Source organism: Taudactylus pleione, unplaced genomic scaffold (assembly GCF_031769625.1).
Source record: "Taudactylus pleione unplaced genomic scaffold, aTauple2 ptg000284l, whole genome shotgun sequence".
In the NCBI taxonomy this organism is placed as follows: domain Eukaryota; kingdom Metazoa; phylum Chordata; class Amphibia; order Anura; family Myobatrachidae; genus Taudactylus; species Taudactylus pleione.
The window spans coordinates 2,670,170-2,693,357 of NW_028284686.1; the positions used below are offsets into that span (position 1 = coordinate 2,670,170).

The 23,188-nt window shown below is 45.2% G+C and overlaps 1 protein-coding gene across 2 annotated transcripts in view; it reads right to left on the minus strand.

Moving 5' to 3' along the window:
* MXRA8 (matrix remodeling associated 8) overlaps window positions 1–23,188 on the minus strand; it is a 97,208-nt gene that overhangs the window by 30,051 nt on the left and 43,969 nt on the right. For both annotated transcript variants that reach the window (XM_088482239.1, XM_088482238.1), the window contains exon 2: window positions 9,626–9,649. In XM_088482239.1, coding sequence (XP_088338365.1) covers window positions 9,626–9,649 — 24 coding nt within the window. The remainder of the gene's footprint in view (window positions 1–9,625; window positions 9,650–23,188) is intronic.

The following is a 23,188-nucleotide window of genomic DNA, read 5'->3' on the forward strand; positions in this document are numbered from 1 at the left end:
CCTCACACTGTTCCAGCAGTCCTGTTGCTTTACCTGTGCATTAATCTTTGCACTGTTCCAGCAGTCCTTCTGCTTTACCTGTGCATTAATTCTCACTGTTCCAGCAGTCCTGCTCCTTCACCTGTGCACTAATCCTCACACTGTTCCAGCATTCCTGCTCCTTCACCTGTGCATTAATCTTTGCACTGTTCCAGCAGTCCTTCTGCTTTACCTGTGCATTAATCTTCACACTGTTCCAGCATTCCTGCTCCTTCACCTGTGCATTAATCCTCACTCTGCTCCAGCAGTCCTGCTCCTTCACCTGGGCATTAATCCTCACTCTGCTCCAGCAGTCCTGCTCCTTTACCTGTGCACTAATCCTCACTCTGCTCCAGCAGTCCTGCTCCTTCACCTGTGCATTAATCCTCACTCTGCTCCAGCAGTCCTGCTCCTTTACCTGTGCACTAATCAGGATATAAATTGCCCATATATAAAATAACTAATGTTCCTAATTATTAAGGAATACCAATAAAAACTAATATGATTCCTTAAAATTAGCGGGTATTGATACGTCATATAAACATCGTGGTTGCCAGGTAACGAAGTAACCTATGATGATGGACAACGTCACGTACTATGTGACTAGAGAAATCACATGATCGGAGCTCTGTGGTCACGTGACTAGTGAAGTCACGTGATCGGAGCTCTGTAGTCATGTGGAGACCATCATTACACTCAGGGCTAGGTTACATGGATACGGATAAACAAAGCCTAGGATTGGTCTGTTATTACCATGTGATCGTAGTATGATCACATGATCGGGAAATATACGAACTTTTAATATAATAAAAATGAAAAATATAAAGAATAATGGTATGATTGTACATGTATTATATACCGCTTTCAGGTAAGATTGTCTCCTCTAATCTTTAATATTATTATTTATGAAAAACGGATGTGTCATACAATGATCATCAACAGGTGTTGTAGATCCCTGTAATTTACAGAGTATAAAAGAGCTCCTTTAGCTCTATTGCACTATGCTTCTGAAGAAGCTGGAGGCTATTGATCCAGCGAAACGCGTTAAGCAGATATCCAGATTTCACCTACCAACACCTGTGAGGTCGTAAAGGACTTCAGGACATTTTGGACTCTCCTTTGGAAAACACCATTTTTTGGACAACTAAACAAGCTCCCATCTTGGACTTTGGACCAGCAACCACAAGTGGACTAATATACAGCCCCAGGAATTTGCACAGGACATGCTAAGAGGACTGTTATCACTTCAATCCATCAATTGGTAATTATCGCTGTGTTCAGATATTCAGTCAGTTTGGGAGCCAGTCCTAATACCATCCACATATAGGAGAGACATTAATTACCCACAGGGTGTTTAGATTCAATTGAATTTTTTACTTCTACAAGCTTTTATAATAATGTCTTTTTAAAGGTTTAATAAAACAATAATTTTCTGAAACATTCGTTTGTATATATGTAGCTACATTTTCTTTATGTTATTTGACTAGCGCTGGTTTCACTATATTAATATCAGTCCTGCTCCTTCACCTGTGCATTAGCCCAGGGCCGGCCCGAGCCTTATTTTTTTGGTAAGCGAAGTTAGATTTTGTCGCCCCTTGGTGGACTTTGCGTGTACCGAAGTCACAAGCCCGAAAAAGGAAATGGGCGTGGTACCATTGGTATTGCTTACCCACGTGACATACATTTAATGTTGTGAACTTGTTATACAGTGTGCGCCGTCTGCAAAGGGCGTGTGGCCTCGTGACAGGGGTATGGCCTTGCCTCACACCACCGTTTCATCACTGTGGGGGCGTACTCAGCACTCCTGGAGATTATGGGCTCCCCCCAGAGATTCTCCCCGCACTGTTTAGATGCCTGTATGCATGCACTTCTATGTATTTTTATGATAGAAATACATGGAAATATGTCCACTTCAAATTTAAATAACTTAACAAAAAACAGCAAGATATCAAACATAATCCACATTGAAAACACATATACTGTATGTATATATATATATATATATATATATATATATTAGGGGTGTGCACCGGCCACTTTTCGTGTTTTGTGTTTTGGTTTTGGATCTGGATCTTTCTTCGTGTTTTGGATCTGGATTGGTTTTGCCAAAACCACCCTTCCGTGTTTTGGGTTCTGGGTTTTGTGTTTTGGATCTGTATTTTTTTGAAAAAAAGCATAAAAACAGCTAAAATCACAGAATTTGTAGGTTTTTCTGCTCCTATGCTATTATTAACCTCAATAACCTTAATTTCCACTCATTTCCAGTCTATTCTGAATACCTCACACCTCACAATAGTGTTTTTATGTCCAAAAGGTTGCACCGAGGTAGCTGGATGACTATGCTAAGCGACACAAGTGGGCGGCACAAACACGTGACCCATCTAGGCGTGACACTGCAGTGGCAGACAGGATGGCATTGAAAAACTAGGCCCCAAACTGTACATAATGCAAAGAAAAAAAAGAGGTGCAAGATGGAATTGTCCTTGGGCCCTCCCACCCACCCTTATGTTGTATAAACAGGACATGCACACTTTAACAAACCAATCATTTCAGCGCCAGGGTCTGCCACACAACTGTGGCTGAAATGATTGGTTCGTTTGGGCCCCCACAAAACAAGCTGGCAATTTATCTGTCCCTGCACAAACTGGCTCTACGGAGGCAAGATGTCATCCTCATCCTCCTCATCCACCGATTCCTCACCCTCTTCAGTGTGTACATCCTCATCCTCACAGAGTATTAATTCGTCCCTGCTGGAACCACAGGTCCCTCTGTACGTTCTGGAGGCTGGTCTCCCTGGAAGAGTTGATAATTCATTTTATGAACATCATCTTCTCCACATTTTGTGGAAGCAACCTCCTACGCCTTTCGCTGACAAGGTTCCCGGCTGCACTAAACACTCTTTCAGAGTACACACTGGAGGAGGGGCAACTCAGGTAAAATAGAGCCAGTTTGTACAGGGACCTCCAAATTGCTTCTTTTTCCTGCCAGTACAGGTACGGACTGTCTGACATGCCTACTTGGATGCTGTCACCGATGTAATCCTTTAACAGACAGACGCACACGCTTGTCGCTGCTGCTTTGAGGATTCAAGTGCGGCTACAGCCCACACAATTCACAAAGACAGAAAAAAAAAAAGAATATTTTTATTGTTTGTGGAGCACACTTTGAGGGTTACACCACCCTTTAACAGACAGACGCACGCTTGTCGCTGCTGCTTTGAGGATGCAAGTGCGGCTACAGCCCACACATTTCACAAAGACCGAAAAAAAAAAGAACAATATTTTAATTGTTTGTGTAGCACACTTTGAGGGTGTCACCACCCTTTAACAGACAGACGCACGCTTGTCGCTGCTGCTTTAAGGATGCAGGTGCGGCTACAGCCCACACAATTCACAAAGACAGAAAAAAGAAGAATATTTTTATTGTTTGTGTAGCACACTTTGAGGGTGTCACCACCCTTTAACAGACAGACGCACGCTTGTCGCTGCTGCTTTAAGGATGCAGGTGCGGCTACAGCCCACACAATTCACAAAGACAGAAAAAAAAAGAACAATATTTTAATTGTTTGTGTAGCACACTTTGAGGGTGTCACCACCCTTTAACAGACAGACGCACGCTAGTCGCTGCTGCTTTAAGGATGCAGGTGCGGCTACAGCCCGCACAATTCACAAAGACAGAAAAAAGAACAATATTTTAATTGTTTGTGTAGCACACTTTGAGGGTGTCACCACCCTTTAACAGACAGACGCACGCTTGTCGCTGCTGCTTTGAGGATGCAAGTGCGGCTACATCGCACACAAGTCACAAACACATTAAAAAAATAGTTTTTTATTTTTTGGAGCACTTTGAGAGTTACACCACCCTTTAACAGACAGACGCACGCTTGTCGCTGCTGCTTTAAGGATGCAGGTGCGGCTACAGCCCACACAATTCACAAAGACAGAAAAAAAAAGAACAATATTTTAATTGTTTGTGTAGCACACTTTGAGGGTGTCACCACCCTTTAACAGACAGACGCACGCTTGTCGCTGCTGCTTTGAGGATGCAAGTGCGGCTACATCGCACACAAGTCACAAACACATTAAAAAAATAGTTTTTTATTTTTTGGAGCACTTTGAGAGTTACACCACCCTTTAACAGACAGACGCACGCTTGTCGCTGCTGCTTTAAGGATGCAGGTGCGGCTACAGCCCACACAATTCACAAAAACAGAAAAAAAAAGAACAATATTTTAATTGTTTGTGTAGCACACTTTGAGGGTGTCACCACCCTTTAACAGACAGACGCACGCTTGTCGCTGCTGCTTTGAGGATGCAGGTGGAATCTAGACGGGATTTGGAACCGAGGACACACTACCTCCATCAATTGTCTAAATCCCACTGCACTAATGTCAGATACCGGACGCACGTCTAACACCAACATAGCAGTCAAGGCCTCAGTTATACGTTTTGCTTCAGGATGACTGCTGTCGTACTTCATCCTCATCGCTAGGGACTGTTGGAGGGTCAATTGTTTAGTAAAAGTAGTGATGTTCCTACTTCCTCTCTGGGATGATGAACAACTCCCAGCAGCAGCAACAGCACTAGGAGGAAGTGGTTCTTGATCTTTCCCTATTTTATTTTTATCGGAGAAAGTTTGGTCCTCCATTTATGTTATATTGATATATATACGTGCGGCTAAAGCGCACACAAACACAGAAAATATTTTTTTATTTTTGCTGGAGAGTAGTGCACTTTGTGGGTTACACCACCCTTTAAGAAATGAGCCAGCTGGCTCTTTACTTATGGGACACAGGCGCACGCTTGGCGCTGCTCCTTTGTTGATGCACGTGCAGCCACAGTGCACGCAAGTCACAAACACAGAAAATATATATTTTTTTGGTTTGGAGTGTACTTTGGGGGTTACAGAACCATTTAACGGTCAAGCCAGCCGGCCCTTTACTTATGACACAGGCGCACGCTTGGCACTACTTTGTTGATGCACGTGCGGCTACTGCGCACACAATTCACAAACACAGAAAATAAATTTTTTTTTGGTTTGGACTGGAGTGTACTTTCGGGGGTTACAGCACCCTTTAACGGTCTAGCCAGCCGGCCCTTTACTTATGACACAGGCGCACGCTTGGCACTACTTTGTTGATGCACGTGCGGCTACTGCGCACACAATTCACAAACACAGAAAATAATTTTTTTTTTGATTTGGACTGGACTGTACTTTGGGGGTTACAGCACCCTTTAACGGTCAAGCCAGTCGGCCCTTTACTTATGACACAGGCGCACGCTTGGCACTACTTTGTTGATGCACGTGCGGCTACTGCGCACACAATTCACAAACACAGAAAATAATTTTTTTTTTGGTTTGGACTGGAGTGTACTTTCGGGGGTTACAGCACCCTTTAACGGTCTAGCCAGCCGGCCCTTTACTTATGACACAGGCGCACGCTTGGCACTACTTTGTTGATGCACGTGCGGCTACTGCGCACACAATTCACAAACACAGAAAATAATTTTTTTTTTGGTTTGGACTGGAGTGTACTTTGGGGGTTACAGCACCCTTTAACGGTCAAGCCAGCCGGCCCTTTACTTATGACACAGGCGCACGCTTGGCACTACTTTGTTGATGCACGTGCGGCTACTGCGCACACAATTCACAAACACAGAAAATATTTTTTTTTTTGGTTTGGACTGGAGTGTACTTTCGGGGGTTACAGCACCCTTAACGGTCAAGCCAGCCGGCCCTTTACTTATGACACAGGCGCACGCTTGGCACTACTTTGTTGATGCACGTGCGGCTACTGCGCACACAATTCACAAACACAGAAAATAATTATTTTTTTGGTTTGGACTGGAGTGTACTTTGGGGGTTACAGCACCCTTTAACGGTCAAGCCAGCCGGCCCTTTACTTATGACACAGGCGCACGCTTGGCACTACTTTGTTGATGCACATGCGGCTACTGCGCACACAATTCACAAACACAGAAAATTAATTTTTTTTTGGTTTGGACTGGAGTGTACTTTTGGGGGTTACAGCACCCTTAACGGTCAAGCCAGCCGGCCCTTTACTTATGACACAGGCGCACGCTTGGCACTACTTTGTTGATGCACGTGCGGCTACTGCGCACACAATTCACAAACACAGAAAATAATTTTTTTTTTGGTTTGGACTGGAGTGTACTTTCGGGGGTTACAGCACCCTTAACGGTCAAGCCAGCCGGCCCTTTACTTATGACACAGGCGCACGCTTGGCACTACTTTGTTGATGCACGTGCGGCTACTGCGCACACAATTCACAAACACAGAAAATATATTATTTTTTTAGCACTTGGGGGGAGCACCCCTGATGGACAGAGCACCCCCTGGACAACATTACAGCACCCCTTTAGGACTGGGACACTGCACAGGACTTTGGAGTGGACACAGCCCCTATGGAGAACTGACTGCACAACACAGTCCAGCCAGCCCCTATGGACTTTGAAGTAGTGGACACAGCCCCTATTAACAACAGCAGCACAGCACAACACAGCCAGCCCCTAAGGACTTTGAAGTAGTGGACAACAGCAGCACTACACTACACTACACTACACAGCCCTAACTCCCACCCTCCCTCTTCACTGTCCACAGCCGAGTGAGAAAATGGCGCCGACGCGGGTACCTTATATAGGATCCAAAACCCGCGAGACTCGGAAGGTGGGATGATGACGTTTTGCCTCGATTTCAGATCCGAGTCAGGCGGGAAAAGTCGAGCCTGATTCGGATCGGACTCGGATCGGGGGGGCTCGGGGGGGGTTCGGATTTCAGAAATCCGAACCCGCTCACCCCTAATATATATATATATATATATATATATATAATTAGATATATATAGATTTATTTTTAAAGGCCAGACATTAACATATTTATTGGGAAAAAAAGAATTGGGAGTTATATATATATATATATATATATATATATATAATAAATACATACTACACATTTGGGAGTTAAATATATATATATATACAGCATATATTATATATATATATATATGTGTGTGTGTATATATATATATATTAATCTTAGAATTAAGTAATTGAACTTTATATAGTGCACCCCCTCCCCTTCTCCTTCCCCCCTCCCCCAACGTCCTCCAGGATCTAAGGCAGTGACAGGCAGCCTGACAGGTGAGTGATCATTGCTCACCTTGACTTCTACTGTGAATTACAAGTGGGCGTCCTAGGAGGAGCGCCAGTGTGCAGCTCCTCATCACGGTTACAGCAGCAGGAGAGCGGATGGGCGGCGCCGGCGTGACGTCACCATGCCACGTTGCGCAGCCAGAGGAGTTGGAGCTGCTGACTAAGCTGCTGAGTCAAAAGGAAGCCATTAGTCATCCCGGTCAGTAAATCTATTCCTGACCGGGCGGACATTAAGTATGTGTATTCGTGCATCTGCGGTCTGGCTAATGGGTGGTCCGGTGCACATCCGGACCACCCCTTAGCTTTCCTACAGACAGTGGAGAGATGAACCCAGGGTTCATCATCTCTCTCACCACTTCATTGTCCGTGGCCGCGCCGGGAACAGAACTGCAGCTTCACGGCGCCCTCTGCCCGCTGACGCCCTACGCGCTTGCGTAGTCGGCGTAATGGGTGGGCCGGCCCTGCATTAGCCCTCACTTTGCTCCAGCATTCCTGCTCCTTCACCTGTGCACTAATCCTCACTCTGTTCCAGCAGTCCTTCTCCTTCACCTGTGCATTAATCCTCACACTGTTCCAGCAGTCCTGCTCCTTCACCTGTGCATTAATCCTCACACTGTTCCAGCAGTCCTGCTCCTTCACCTGTGCATTAGCCCTCACTTTGCTCCAGCATTCCTGCTCCTTCACCTGTACATTTATCCTCACGCCTGCTCCTTCACCTGTGCATTAATCCTCACACCTGCTCCTTTACCTGTGCATTAATCCTCACACTGTTCCAGCAGTCCTGCTCCTTCACCTGTGCATTAATCCTCACACTGTTCCAGCAGTCCTGCTCCTTCACCTGTGCATTAGCCCTCACTTTGCTCCAGCATTCCTGCTCCTTCACCTGTACATTTATCCTCACGCCTGCTCCTTCACCTGTGCATTAATGCTCACACTGTTCCAGCAGTCCTGCTCCTTCACCTGTGCATTAATCCTCCCACCTGCTCCTTCACCTGTGCATTAATCCTCACACCTGCTCCTTCACCTGTGCATTAATCCTCACACTGTTCCAGCAGTCCTGCACCTTCACCTGTGCACTAATCCTCACACTGTTCCAGCAGTCCTGCTCCTTCACCTGTGCACTAATCCTCACACTGTTCCAGCAGTCCTGCTCCTTCACCTGTGCATTAATCCTCACACTGTTCCAGCAGTCCTGCTCCTTCACCTGTACATTAATCCTCACACCTGCTCCTTCACCTGTGCATTAATCCTCACACCTGCTGCTTCACCTGTGCATTAATCCTCACACTGTTCCAGCAGTCCTGCTGCTTCACCTGTGCATTAATCTTCACACTGTTCCAGCAGTCCTGCTCCTTCACCTGTACATTAATCCTCACACCTGCTCCTTCACCTGTGCATTAATCCTCACACTGTTCCAGCAGTCCTGCTCCTTCACCTGTGCATTAATCCTCACACTGTTCCAGCAGTCCTGCTCCTTCACCTGTGCATCAATCCTCACACTGTTCCAGCAGTCCTGCTCCTTCACCTGTGCATTAATCCTCACACTGTTCCAGCAGTCCTGCTCCTTCACCTGTGCATTAATCCTCACACTGTTCCAGCAGTCCTCCTCCTTTACCTGTACATTAATCCTCACTCTGTTCCAGCAGTCCTGCTCCTTTACCTGTACATTAATCCTCACTCTGCTCCAGCAGTCCTGCTCCTTTACCTGTGCACTAATCCTAACTAAAGCAGTCCTGCAGCATCTCAGGGCACAGTCTATCACATTGCTTCCGCAGTCCTGAAGCTTACACCTGTGTAACTCTCTTTGCTCCAGCAGTTTTGCAACATCACTGGTGCTAAGCCTCATTGCTCCACAGTACCTCTCCTACAAGTTTGCAAGTGCTCCTAAATCCCTCACCAATCTCCCCCTTTGCCTGTCTTGGGGGACGCAACCTGCAAGCCCTCAGCTGCTAAAGTCCATCCTACCATGCTGCTTCATGGCGAACACCAGGGTGTTCGTTATACTCAGAGCCCCAACTAGCAACACTAAATCAGGGTAGAGTGGGACAAGAGACCACTAGAAACCTCAGCGTTGTGATAAGGTAATGTGGCCATAAATAATACTATACATTTAAATTATTTAATTAACTAACTCTAAATTGTGGTCAATCACTCAATCAACAGTTTTTACATTTAAAATACTATAAGGGCTCATTTCAAGTGATACAACTAGTTTATGTGTGGCTTGCTAAGCCCCCTTGATAAGTCCTGTCTGCATGGAAATAGCACATGTATAGTATAGGAATCACTGATCCTTATGATATGTGTGTCTTAGTTATTATATGTCATTAGATCCTAAAGAAATTATAGGGTTCATTTTAATGGATATTGATTCTGACAACAACATGGATGATTCCACTATGTGTAGAGAATACATTAATAAAAAGGATCCTTACCTGAGTATAAATAAGCACATGGACCTGCAAAACAAAGGAACAAACACTTGTTAGACCTACAGTATGCAGACTTCATACCATTAGTTTATGCTGTATTTACAGTGGATAATATGAGGCGGCCTTCATACAGCTTCAGTGTCAGGAAGTTTATATACTACTCAGGGGTCTATTTACTAAGCAGAGTTAGGAGACAGTGAAAAGTGATAAGAAAGTGATAAGGTGCCAGCCAATCAGCTCCCAACTGTCATCTCACAGACTGTGTTTGAAAAATGACAGTTGGGAGCTGATTGGCTGGCACCTTATCACTTTTCACTCTGTCTCCTAACACTGCTTAGTAAATAAACCCCTAAATTACATAAGCAATTCCCCACATTAGTGAGAAGTAGAACTACAATATTGACAAGAGAGATGTGTGTTCTTATTAGGGATGTGCAGGCCCGGATAGGTTCAAATTTGCACGCCGAGTTCGGATTTTTCCCTCCAAAAATCGGGTCTCAGAATGAGGCAAAACATCATCTTTCATGGACAAACATCATCTTCCATGGACTTTTGTCAAGGAATAATGATGTTTGTCCATGAAAGATGACGTTTCCCTTTTTCTGAGACCCGATTTTTGGAGGGAAAAATCCGAACTCGGCGTGTCAAATTCGAACCTATCCGAGCCTGCACATCCCTAGTTCTTATTCTGCTGCCTGAGGCATCATCTTCAATGGTGACCCCTTACTCCTGACTCTGATCATAGACATTACAGTTTGGCCCTCAGACCGACTGCAGGATTATATAATATAACATAAGTGCACAGACCTGTTAGACAGAGGGGCCTATTTATCATAACTAAAAATCGATGGAGGTAATTAGGTTTAGAACTCGCATGGAGTTCTTCCTAATTACCAGAGGAATTCATCATTCCTCCTCCCCATAAGTATCTATTCCGAAAAGCTGTAATTTTAGCGATGACAGCTTTTCAGAAAATAGATACTTTTCCCTATCTACTCTACCTTACCGCAGCTGTAATCAATACTGCGCATGCGCCGTTACGGTCACAAAAGCGGCACATGGGCAGCACTGATTACAGCTGCGGTAATTCTGTGTTCGTCCTCCCCCAAACCCTTCTCCCCTCCCCCACAAACCTGGCCGCCTGTCACAGGTTGCAGCCATGGACCCCGACGTCCCGCCCGGGCTGACGTTTTTTTAAACTTTACTGTGTTCTGCCGGGAGAACACAGTCTGTAGCAGCAACCGGAGCCAGAGGAGGGAGACACAGAGGGAGCCGAGGAGGACCTACCCACACTGAAAGCAGGTAAGTATAACCCGCTGTACGCCACCTGACAATGGCGTATAGTAACACCGTCAAATTCCGAAAATACATAGTTTTCGGAATTTGATGAATAGCCTAATTTGTACATCCCCATACTAATGTACTAATGTATGGAGAGTGTAGAAATTATTGCAGGCTGACTTAACCAGGAGATATATTGGTGATATCTCCTGTGTTAAGTGTGGTAATGAATACTAAAAAAACGGTAATTAAGGAAAATGTCCTTAAAATCATCATTTTAGTGTTGATGAATAGGCCCCACAGGGTCTAACAAGACGCATAGCTACAGTGGGTGCAGGATTTGCGACCTGTAGGTGAAGAGAGCCAGACAAGCTCAATTTCCCCCAGGCCCCCGTCCTGCCAACAAAAGAGCAGAGGTCTCTAAACCTTTTAACAGCTGATGTTATTCATGTTTGTAGCTCAACAAAATATAAAACCTTACACCTCTAAAATAAAGACATGGAGACATATAATATGAGCAGAAATTGTTAGCTATTTATTTTAAATCATGAATTAAAACTTAAAGGGAAAAGAACTGTGTGGTGGCAAAGAAAAGGAAGTCCAAAATCAATGCAACCCATCAATGTACCACAAACAACAACAATATGTATTGGAGGCGGATACCGCCAAGGATACCAGACAATAGAAACAAACACAACACAAAAAGAGTATCCAACTCAACCTTCTAACTTGATTACATAGCAATGAAGGTGAAGATGCTGTCCCAGTTTTGGGTGGTACAGCCAACTAATAGTCAATGAAATTAATGGCACCCAAATTAAAGAATATGCACCTGAGATGATGACCGGCTGTTCTTTTCCCACCACAAAATAGCTGACAAACAAAAACAGCTGAAATTCGGCTGGGAGAGAGGTGGGGCGGGGTTCACAAGTCAAAGAGGCCAGGAGCCAGAACCAATCCACTTTCATATGTTCAGATTTTCTGGTCTCTACCAGTTTTTGTCCTGGTTTTCCAGGAACAATTCTCTGTAAATTCCCTGACACTTTTTTTTTACCTTAAAATTATGTGGTAATTACATAATAGGAGAGCTGACAAAACCAACTACAGCAAAAAAAAAAAAAAATTATTAAAAACTAAGGGGTCTATTTACTAAGCAGTGTTAGGAGACAGAGTGAAAAGTGATAAGAACGTGATAAGGTACCAGCCAATCAGCTCCCAACTGTCAATTTTCAAACACAGCCTGTGAGATGGCAGTTAGGAGCTGATTGGCTGGTACCTTATCACTTTTCACTCTGTCTCCTAACACTGCTTAGTAAACAGACCCCTAAAAAAGGTAAAAAGATAATTCCATCCCACCAGGAAAAAAAATCCAAAAGGTGGAAACACTATAACTTAACACTGCCAAAAACCATGAAAAACCATGAAAAAAAATCCAAAAGTGTAAACACTAGGGTTGAGCGGGTTTGGATTTCTGAAATCCGAACCCCCCCCGAGCCCCCCCAAGCCGAGGCCGATCCGAGTCAGGCTCGACTTTTCCCGCCTGACTCGGATCTGAAATTGAGGCAAAACGTCATCATCCCGCCTTCCGGGTCTCGCGGGTTTTGGATTCTATATAAGGTACCTGCGTCGGCGCCATTTTCTCACTCGGCTGTGGACAGTGAAGAGGGAGGGTGGGAGTTAGGGCTGGCTGGGCTGTCTAGTGTAGTGTAGTGTTGTGCTGTGCTGCTGTTGTACATAGGGGCTGTATCCACTCCTCCAAAGTCCATAGGGGCTGGCTGTGTTGTGCTGTGCTGCTGTTGTCCATAGGGGCTGTGTCCACTCCTCCAAAGTCCATAGGGGCTGGCTGGACTGTGTTGTGCAGTCAGTTGTCCATAGGGGCTGTGTCCACTGCTCCAAAGTCCATAGGGGCTGGCTGTGTTGTGCTATGCTGCTGTTGTCCATAGGGGCTGTGTCCACTGCTCCAAAGTCCATAGGGGCTGGCTGTGTTGTGCTGTGCTGCTGTTGTCCATAGGGGCTGTGTCCACTCCTCCAAAGTCCATAGGGTCAGGCTAGACTGTGTTGTGCAGTCAGTTGTCCATAGGGGCTGTGTCCACTCCAAAATCCTGTGCAGTGTCCCAGTCCTAAAGGGGTGCTGAAGTGTTTTCCAGGGGGTGCTCTGTCCATCAGGGGTGCTACCCCCAAGTGCAAAAAAATGTAATATTTTTTCTGTGTTTGTGAATTGTGTGCGCAGTAGCCGCACATGCATCAACAAAGTAGTGCCAAGCGTGCGCCTGTGTCATAAGTAAAGGGCCGGCTGGCTTGACCATTAAAGGGTGCTGTAACCCCCAAAGTGCACTCCAAACAAAATAAAAAAATATTTTCTGTGTTTGTGAATTGTGTGCACCGTGGCTGCACGTGCATCAACAAAGGAGGAGCGCCAAGCGTGCGTCTGTCTGTTAAAGGGTGGTGTAACCCCCAAAGTGCACTCCAACAAAAATAAAACATTTTCTTCTGTGTTTGTGAATTGTCTGCACTGTACGAGCATCCTCAAAGCAGCAGCGCCAAGCGTGCGCCTGTGTCCCATAAGTAAAGGGCCGGCTGGCTCATTTCTTAAAGGGTGGTGTAACCCACAAAGTGCACTAGTATCCAACAAAAATAAAAAAATATTTTCTGTGTCTGTGTGCGCCTTAGCCGCACGTATATATCAATATAACATAAATGGAGGACCAAACTTTCTCCGATAAAAATAAAATAGGGAAAGATCAAGAACCACTTCCTCCTAGTGCTGAAGCTGCTGCCACTAGTCATGACATAGACGATAACATGCCATCAACGTCGTCTGCCAAGGCCGATGCCCAATGTCATAGTAGAGGGCACATACAATCCCAAATGACAAAGTTCAGGAAAATGACCTTGAAAAAAACATTTAAATCATCTGAAGAGAAACGTAAACTTGCCAAATTGCCATTTACGACACGGAGTGGCAAGGAACGGCTAAGGTCTTTCCCTATGTTCATGACTAGTGGTTCAGCTTCACATGACGATGGAAGCCCTCCTCCCGCTAAAAAAATCAAACGAGTTAAGCTGGCAAAAGCACAGCGAAGAACTGTGCATTCTAAGAAGATATCACAAATCCCCAAGGAGAGTCCAAGTGTGGTGGCGGTTGCGATGCCTGACCTTCCCAGCACTGGACGAGAAGAGGTGGCTCTTTCCACCATTTGCACGCCCCCTGCAAGTGCTGAAAGGAGCACCCACAGTCCACTTGCCAATATGCAAATTGAAGATGTCACTGTTGAAGTACAACAGGATGAGGATACTGGTGTAGCTGGCGCTGAGGAGGAAGTTGACGAGGAGGATTCTGATGGTGATGTGGTTTGTTTAAATCAGGCTTCGGGGGAGACAGTTGTTGTCCGTGGGATGAAAAATCCCATCACGGTCATGCCTGGGCAGAAGACCAAACATTCCACCTCTTTGGTCTGGCAATATTTCTATCCAAATCCGGACAACAACTGTCTTGCCATATGTACCATATGTAAAGGTGAAATAAGTAGGGGTAGGAACGTTAACCACCTAGGAACATCCTCCCTTATACGGCACCTGCAGTGCGTTCATAAAAAGTTACTGTCAAGTTCAGAAACTTTGGCTAAGACCGTAAGCAGTCCAGGGACACCTAAATCCTGTTGTACTGTTGTATCCAACGCCTGCAAACCACACCGTCAACTGCCTCCTCGTCAATTTCCTCCTTAGTCAGGATCGGAAGTAGGCTTGCAGGCCATGTCACTGGCATGACTGACTCTCCTATCTGGGATTCCTCCGGAGGATCCTGCATTGCTATGCCTCCTGCTGCCGCAGATGCTGGGAGTAGTTCATCATCCCAGAGAGGAAGTAAGAACACCACTACTTTTACTAAACAATTGACCCTCCAACAGTCCTTAGCGAGTAGGATTAAGTACGACAGCAGTCATCCTGAAGCAAAACGTATAACTGAGGCCTTGACTGCTATGTTGGTGTTAGACGTGCGTCTGGTATCCGCCATTAGTGCAGTGGGATTTAGACAATTGATGGAGGTAGTGTGTCCCCGGTTCCAAATCCCGTCTAGATTCCACTTCACTAGGCAGGCGATACCGAGACTGTACAGAAACGTCAGAAAAAGTGTCCTCAGTGTCCTGAAAAATGCGGTTGTACCCAATGTCCACTTAACCACGGACATGTGGACAAGTGGAACAGGGCAGACTAAGGACTATATGACTGTGACAGCCCACTGGGTAGATGTATTACCTTACGCAGCAACAACAGCAGCGTCACCAGTAGCAGAATCTCAGAAACGCCAGCTCATTCCAAGGCAGGCTACGCTGTGTATCACCGGTTTCAGTAAGAGGCACACCGCCGACAACCTCTTAGAGAAACTGAGGGAAATCATCGCCCAGTGGCTTACCCCACTTAGACTCTCCTGGGGATTTGTGATATCTGACAATGCCACCAATATTGTGCGGAATTACATCTGGGCAAATTCCAGCACGTCCCATGTTTTGCTCACACAATAAACTTGGTGGTGCAGAATTTTCTGAAAAGCAACAGGGGCGTGTAGGAGACACTTTGGGTGGCCCAAAAAATTTCGACCCACTTTCGCCATTCAGCGACTGCGTGCCGAAGACTGGAGCGCCAGCAAACACTCTTGAACCTGCCCCGCCATCACCTGAAGCAAGAGGTTGTGATGCGGTGGAACTCAACCCTCTATATGCTTCAGAGGATGGAGGAGCAGCAAAAGGCCATTCAAGCCTATACATCCACCTATGACATAGGCAAAGGAGGGGGTATGCACCTGACTCAAGCGCCGTGGAGAATGATTTCCGTGTTGTGCAAGGTTCTCCAGCCCTTCGAACTTGCCACACGTGAAATCAGTTCAGACACTGCCAGCTTGAGTCAGGTCATTCCCCTCATCAGGCTTTTGCAGAAGCAGCTGGAGAAAGTGAAGGAGGAGCTAAGACGGAGCGATTCCGCTCGGCATGTGGGACTTGTGGATGAAGCCCTTCATTCACTTTGCCAGGATTCCAGGGTGGTCAATCTGTTGAAATCAGACCACTACATTTTGGCCACCGTGCTCGATCCTAGGTTTAAAGCCTATGTGGTGTCTCTCTTTCCGGCCGACACAAGCCTGCAGAGGTGCAAAGACCTGCTGGTGAACACACTGTCAGCTGAAGCGGAACGTGACACGTCAACAGCTCCTTCTTCATTTTCTCCCGCAACTGGGGCTGCCGGGAAAAAACTTAGGTATCCTATGCAACCCGCTGGCGGTGATGCAGGGCAGGCACGACCAAGTTTGGACATCTGGTCCAGACTGAAGGACCTGGCAACAATTTCTGACATGTCTACTGTCACTGCATATGATACTGTCACCATTGACAGAATGGTGGAGGATTACATCGGTGACAGCATCCAAGTAGGCATGTCAGACAGTCCGTACCTGTACTGGCAGGAAAAAGAAGCAATTTGGAGGCCCCTGTACAAACTGGCTCTATTTTACCTGAGTTGCCCCCCTTCCAGTGTGTACTCCGAAAGAGTGTTTAGTGCAGCCGGGAACCTTGTCAGCGAAAGGCATAGGAGGTTGCTTCCACAAAATGTGGAGAAGATGATGTTCATAAAAATTAATTATCAACTCTTCCAGGGAGACCAGCCTCCAGAACGTACAGAGGGACCTGTGGTGGTGAATTCCAGCAGGGACGAGTTAATTCTCTGTGAGGATGAGGATGTACACAAAACTGAAGAGGGTGAGGAATCGGTGGATGAGGAAGATGAGGACGACATCTTGCCTCCATAGAGCCAGTTTGTGCAGGGACAGATTAATTGCCAGCTTGTTTTGTGGGGGCCCAAACGAACCAATCATTTCAGCCACAGTCATGTGGCAGACCCTGGCGCTGAAATGATTGGTTTTGTTAAAGTGTGCATGTCCTGTTCATACAACATAAGGGTGGGTGGGAGGGCCCAAGGACAATTCCATCTTGCACCTCTTTTTTTTCTTTGCATTATGTACTGTTTGGGGCCTAGTTTTTCAAACTGCCATCCTGTCTGCCATTGCAGTGTCACTCCTAGATGGGCCACATGTTTGTGCCGCCCACTCGTATCTCTTAGCATAGTCATCCAGCTACCTCGGTGCAACCTTTTGGACATAAAAACACTATTGTGAGGTGTTCAGAATAGATTGTAAATGAGTGGAAATTAAGGTTATTGAGGTTAATAATAGCATAGGAGCAGAAAAACCCACAAATTCTGGGATTTTAGCTGTTTTTATGCTTTTTTTCAAAAAAATACATATCCAAAACACAAAACCCAGAACCCAAAACACGGAAGGGTGGTTTTGGCAAAACCAATCCAGATCCAAAATACGAAGAAAGATCCAGATCCAAAACCAAAAACCAAAACACGAAAAGTGGCCGGTGCACACCCCTAGTAAACACAGGTGCACTGCAAACCAAGAAAAACTGGAAAGAAAAACAGTGGAATCACTGGCCAGAGCCCTATAAAAGCTGACACAAGACACACTCAGTGGGCGCGATGGATCAAGCATTGCAATTTGCATGCGATGCATCCCACCACTCATCGCATTCATGCTGGTGTAAGTAACGTTGGTATGCATGAATAAAATCACAAAGCACAGCTCTCCTGGTAAGAGCTGTCCATTGCGATAGAGGGACATCCAGGTTTATGACCCAGAAGTCCCTCTGACATCCTTCTGCAGATGCGCAGAAGGACGCACACGCCGCGGTAGGTGCTGGGAAAGATCCGATTGGGCCTCTATTGGGCAACGCCATCCGCAGAGGAGCACCTCAAACACATTGGTATTGTACCGGTGGATGGTCCTCTCAGTGCACTTCAAGAAACACATCTGTACTCTGCTGTCAGGAGCTGCCTCTGCAACTGAGTAGTGCGCCTAGTTGCGTGGAGTGGAAAATAAAGGTCTATTGGCGCTCTGCATAGTAGGGTAAACCATACTTGCCGACATTCAGCTCCCTCCTTCCGGGAGGGGGCTGAATGTCAGTTTACAGCGGGGTGCGTGGCCGCACGTTAATGTTGCGGGGGCGTGGCCAGTGCGGGCCAGGAGCGTGGCCGTGAGATTGCATCATCGCGGCTCCGCCCCCTCTTCACAATGCCCGAGTAAATGGCATTGTAAAGCGGGGGGGCCACGATGACGCGATTCAGCGCGAATCGTGTCACCGGGCACCCCGCTGCGGGGGTTTTACTAGTAACTCTGCGGAGAGGTAGGGTGGGATGACGGCTTGAGGGAGACTTGCCTGCCTTCCCGGGGGGCCGGGAGCGGCACACGATAATCGGGAGGCTCCCGGCCAAATCGGGAGAGTAGGCAAGCCTGGGGTAAACACTGCATTAAAATTCAGCCTCCTAACACTCCTAAATACTGACTGATTTATGTCATTATACACACATTCTTATATACAGTATGAACTGCGCTCAGGAATATACTTCTTCTGGAAGAGCAGAACAGACACCATTAAAAATATAAGATGAAGGCACTTTCTAAAACTCAAGTCTGTCTATAGAGTAATAAATGGCAAACTTTACTAAACGTTTCACTTTACCACATTTCTTTAATATCATGCCATAAAATACAATCTTCAACTCCTGCTCCTACGCAAATTCCGCCATCTTGCTTCATAAAACCATGCTCTCCGGCTTTTGCACTGTGCAGTAAATGTTTTGTGCCTTTGACATAAATCATGATCTAAGCCCTGTTACGTAACGGATGGTCCAGTTACACTGAGAGATGGAATACTTATTTTTGTACTTCATTTGCTCAATACTTGATTGAGCTATTTGTCTTTCTTCAGACTCCCTTAATACTTTTGATAAGGATGGCATATTATGTAAATGTATTTATTAATAGTTTCTTAAATAGCGTAGCATATTCAGTTGTGCTTTACAAATGGAAACAACATTAATAGAACAACACTGGGTGGTAACAGACAGACATAAAAGGTAATAGGGCCCTGCTCGCAAGCTTACAATCTATAGGGAAATGTGTTGATACACAAGGACAGGTGCTACATATTGCAAATTGGTCCAGCCAGATTGCAGAGGTTATTAGTGAGCTTTATGATCCAATCACACAGGAAAGTTGGCCTAGGGTTAGGAGGATGTCAAATTGAAGAAAGAGAAAATATGTGATGATATGTTTTGACTCTGATAAGGGAGTTAGATAGGGAAACTTTGAAGGTGATGTGGGTGGTTCTGGAATCTGATAAGCTTGTCTGATTAGATGAGTTTTCAGGGAATACTTGAATATTTGGAGCCTAGTGGAAAGTCTTATTGTACGTGGGAGGGCATTCCACAGGGTGGGTGCAGCCCGAAAAAAGTCCTGTAACCATGCATGGGAACAAATAATCCGTATGGATGAGAGGCGCAGATCTTGTGCAGAGTGGAGATGTGGGGTTGGAAGCTTTATGTGTGAGTGTAAGTATTTTATATTGAATGCGGTAGAAGACCGGTAACCAATGTAGGGACTGACAGAGTGGATCAGAAGACAATGAACATTTGGCGAGGAAGATCAGCCTCACAGCTCCATTCAAAACGGATTGTAGCATCAACAGTATGTTTTTGGGAAGATCATTAAGGAGACTATTGCAATAGTCAATGCAGGAAGTAGTGAGTGCATGGATTAGAGTTCTTGCAGTGTCTTGTGTAAGATAAGGTCGAATTTTGCCTATGTTTTTTCGATGTATGTAACATGATTTTGAGACAGATTGAATGTGGGGAACAAAGGACAGTTCAGAGTCAAGAATGATACCTAGGCAGTGAGCTTGTGGGGTGGGGTTGATTGTTGAGTTGTCAACAGTGATAGAGATATCAGGTTAGTAACTACTATTGCCTGGTGGAAATATAATTAATTCTGTCTTGGATATTTTAAGTTTGAGGTGGTGATATGCCATCCAAGATGAAATGGCAGAGAGACATTCTGTGACACGGACCAGCACAGATGGTAACAAATCTGGGGAAGATAGGTAAATTTGAATATTGTCCGAGTATACTTGTTACTGAAAACCAAAAAAGCTGATTAGTTTGCCTAGAGAGGTGGTATAGATTGTGAAAAGCAGAGGTCCTAAGACAGAGCCTTGCGGTACACCAACTGATAGAGGTAGCGAAGAGGAGGCAGAATCAGAAAAGTGAACAGTGAAAGAGCGATTAGATAGGTAGGGTGAGAACCAAGAAAGGGCTGTGGCTTGAAAACCTAGGGATTGTAGTGTTTGTATGAGAAGAAAGTGGTCAACAGTGTCAAAGGCAGCAGAGAGATCTAGACGAGTAATGACCTTTACCAGATCAGGGGGCCTATTCATTAAACGTAAAAATTCAATGGAGATAATTAGCTTTAGAACTCTCATGGAGTTCTAGCTAATTATAGGTGGAATTCATCATTCCACCTCTCCATAACTATCTATTCCGAAAAGCTGTCATTTTTGCGATGACAGCTTTTCGGGAAATAGATACTTTTCCCTCTCTACACTACCTTATCGCATCTGGAAACAGTGCTGCGCATGCGCTGTTACATCTGTAAAATCAGCGCATGCGCAGCACTGCCTACAGATGCGGTAAGTTTCCGACCCCCCCCCACCCCCCTCCGCTCACCTTCCCCCCCCCCCGACTTACCTGTCCGCGCAGCAGCCTCCGACTCCGTCCTGCTGGTCTGTCATGTGGTTTCCCAGCAGACCACATGACAGATTAGAAAAAAAAAATTTTTTTTTTCTTTTTCTAAACTTTCTTGTGCTCTGCTGGGGAGCACACATGACAGACCAGCCTCCGGAGCCTGAGGACGGAGCAGAGCGCCGGAGGGACTCGTCGGGGGACCTGCACACGCTGATACGGGTTAGTGGATTCTGCTATTCGCCACCTCACAGTGGCGAATAGTAACTGCATCAAATTCCGAAAATTTATAATTTTCGGAATTTGATGAATACCATAATTTCCACATCCCCATACTAATGTATGGGGAGTGTGGAAATTAACGCAGGGGGACTTAGCAAGGAGATATCTGTGATATCTCCTGTGTTAAGTCTGTTCATGAATACCAAAATAACGTTATTTAAGGAAAATGTCCTTAAAAATTTTATTTTAGTGTTGATGAATAGGCCCCCAGATCATTTACTACCTGAGTCAGTGCTGTCTCTGTGGAGTGTTGGGAACAAAAGCCAACACTGCCAACACTGAAGTGGATCCAATAGTTGTGCAGCAAGTCTCTTCAGTAGCTTGGAGGGGCATGGGAGCTGAGAGATAGGACGGTAATTTGAGAGAGAGTTAGGGTCAGAATTTTGTTTTTCAAAATGTGAGTAATCACTGCATGCTTGAACAGAGATGGAAAGATACAAGTAGAGAAAGAGAGATTACAGATTTTAGTTAAGGGTGGGATGAGGAGACAGAGCTTTACTTTATGAGGGTATAGGATCCAGAGGAGATGAAGTAGAGTAGGAGGATGAGAAGAGTGTAGATAATTCATCTTCATTAGTGGGGTCAAATGATGAGAACATGCCACTGGGTTGAGGTAGGGAATTGAACAAGTCCCTGGCTGAGGAAGTGCATTCCATTTCATTTTAGATATTATCAATCTTGTCCTTGAAATAGGAAGCAAGATCTTGTGTACTGATAGTAGCAGGTGGGTTGTGAGAGGAAGGGGTAAGAAGTGATTTAAATGTATTAAAAAGTCACTTGGGGTTAGAGGCTTGGGCAGAGATGAGAGATTAGAAATATGTTTGGCAGTTTCAAGGGCATTACGATAAGAGTGGTAGATAGTCTTGTATGTGAGAAAGTAATTTGGATTACAAGATTTACGCCATTGACGTTCTACGTTACGTGTTTTTGTAGGTGTCTTGTTAATTTGGACTGCCACCGTTGACGTCTAAGTCTACTGTACGCGTAGTGTGATGGGTAGCTGGAGCCACTTAATCAAGTGCTATCTCTAGGGTCTGGTTCTGTTGTGAAACAGCAGTCTCAGGAGAAATGAACATAGAAATTGGTGAGAGTAAATGATATGAAAAAGACAGAGTAGTAGGGGTTGGGCACGGGATGCCGGTGCTCAGGATCCTGGCGGTCAGGAACCCGATGCCGGCATTCTGACAGGGTTAGGATACCAACACCTGCAGGTAAGTATCATAAGCCTACCCCTACCCCTAATCCTCCCTACCCGCAGCCTAACCTTAACCCTCCCCCCTTGCAGCATAATCCTAAACCTTCATCTAGTGCCTTGCCCCAACCCCTAACCCTTCCTCTAACCCCAATACTTACCGTCGGGAGGCTGGCACCGAGATTCTGACTGGTGTCGGGATTCCGGCTCCGGCATTTTGAGTGCTGGCATACCGACAGCCAGGATATGAACTACATCCCAGTAGTAGACCCTGTAGTATTTGTCAAGAATATGAAATATTTTGTGCTGGACTTTTGCTCTATATACTGTATCAGCCATATTAGGTTTAGTTTCCATCTAAAGGTTTTGTCCTCAGACCATGGAGATGTTTGGATGTGGCTATAACTATAGTGAAAGCAGAGCAAGAATGTATAAAGCACAGCCATGCTGTACATCATGTACACTATAATTATGATTTCATTGGCATTATCCTGCAAAGTGCTTACACTGCTATATTAAAAGCTAGTAGGAACACCAACATATAATAACAGAGAGGCAACCAGTCATTATAAACATCCCTCACAGGCACAATACTGCTGCAAGTATCTGTGCTGTAATGTTCTGTGTGGCTTTATACTGGAGGGCAGGGGGGTGAGAGTAGCTTGGTCATTCATCCTCTGCCAATGGCGGGCACTGGTTCACTTACCCCTGGCTAACAACTGCTAACAAGCACCTTCTTTTGCAAAAGCAATTATATAATCAACTTACACTGCAAATTTCATCCTGTGTGATATTCCATGGCAATGGAAAGAGGGGGCTGCTGAACAAAATACAGGATTTGGTTGGAAATATAATTTAAATGTTAATTTTGAGGCAACAGAAAAATAGTAATAATAATACTTGCAAATCATCAAAGCAGTTGCAGGATGTGCATTGAATAGAATGTATTGAAAGGACATTGATTTTAACTAAATGTTATGATTTTTTTATTTCAATACATGATTTAGTGGACAGGACTAGTATTCAGCCTATCCATTTTCTGTCATGTATCATTCTCCAGTGATGTCATTAGATTCTAGTAAATTGTACATTGATAAAGACTGTAATTAACAAGACTATTAGATCAGCCCATAAAATAGCTTCCTCTAATTGTGACCAAGGGGTCTAGCCGAGATTATTATCTA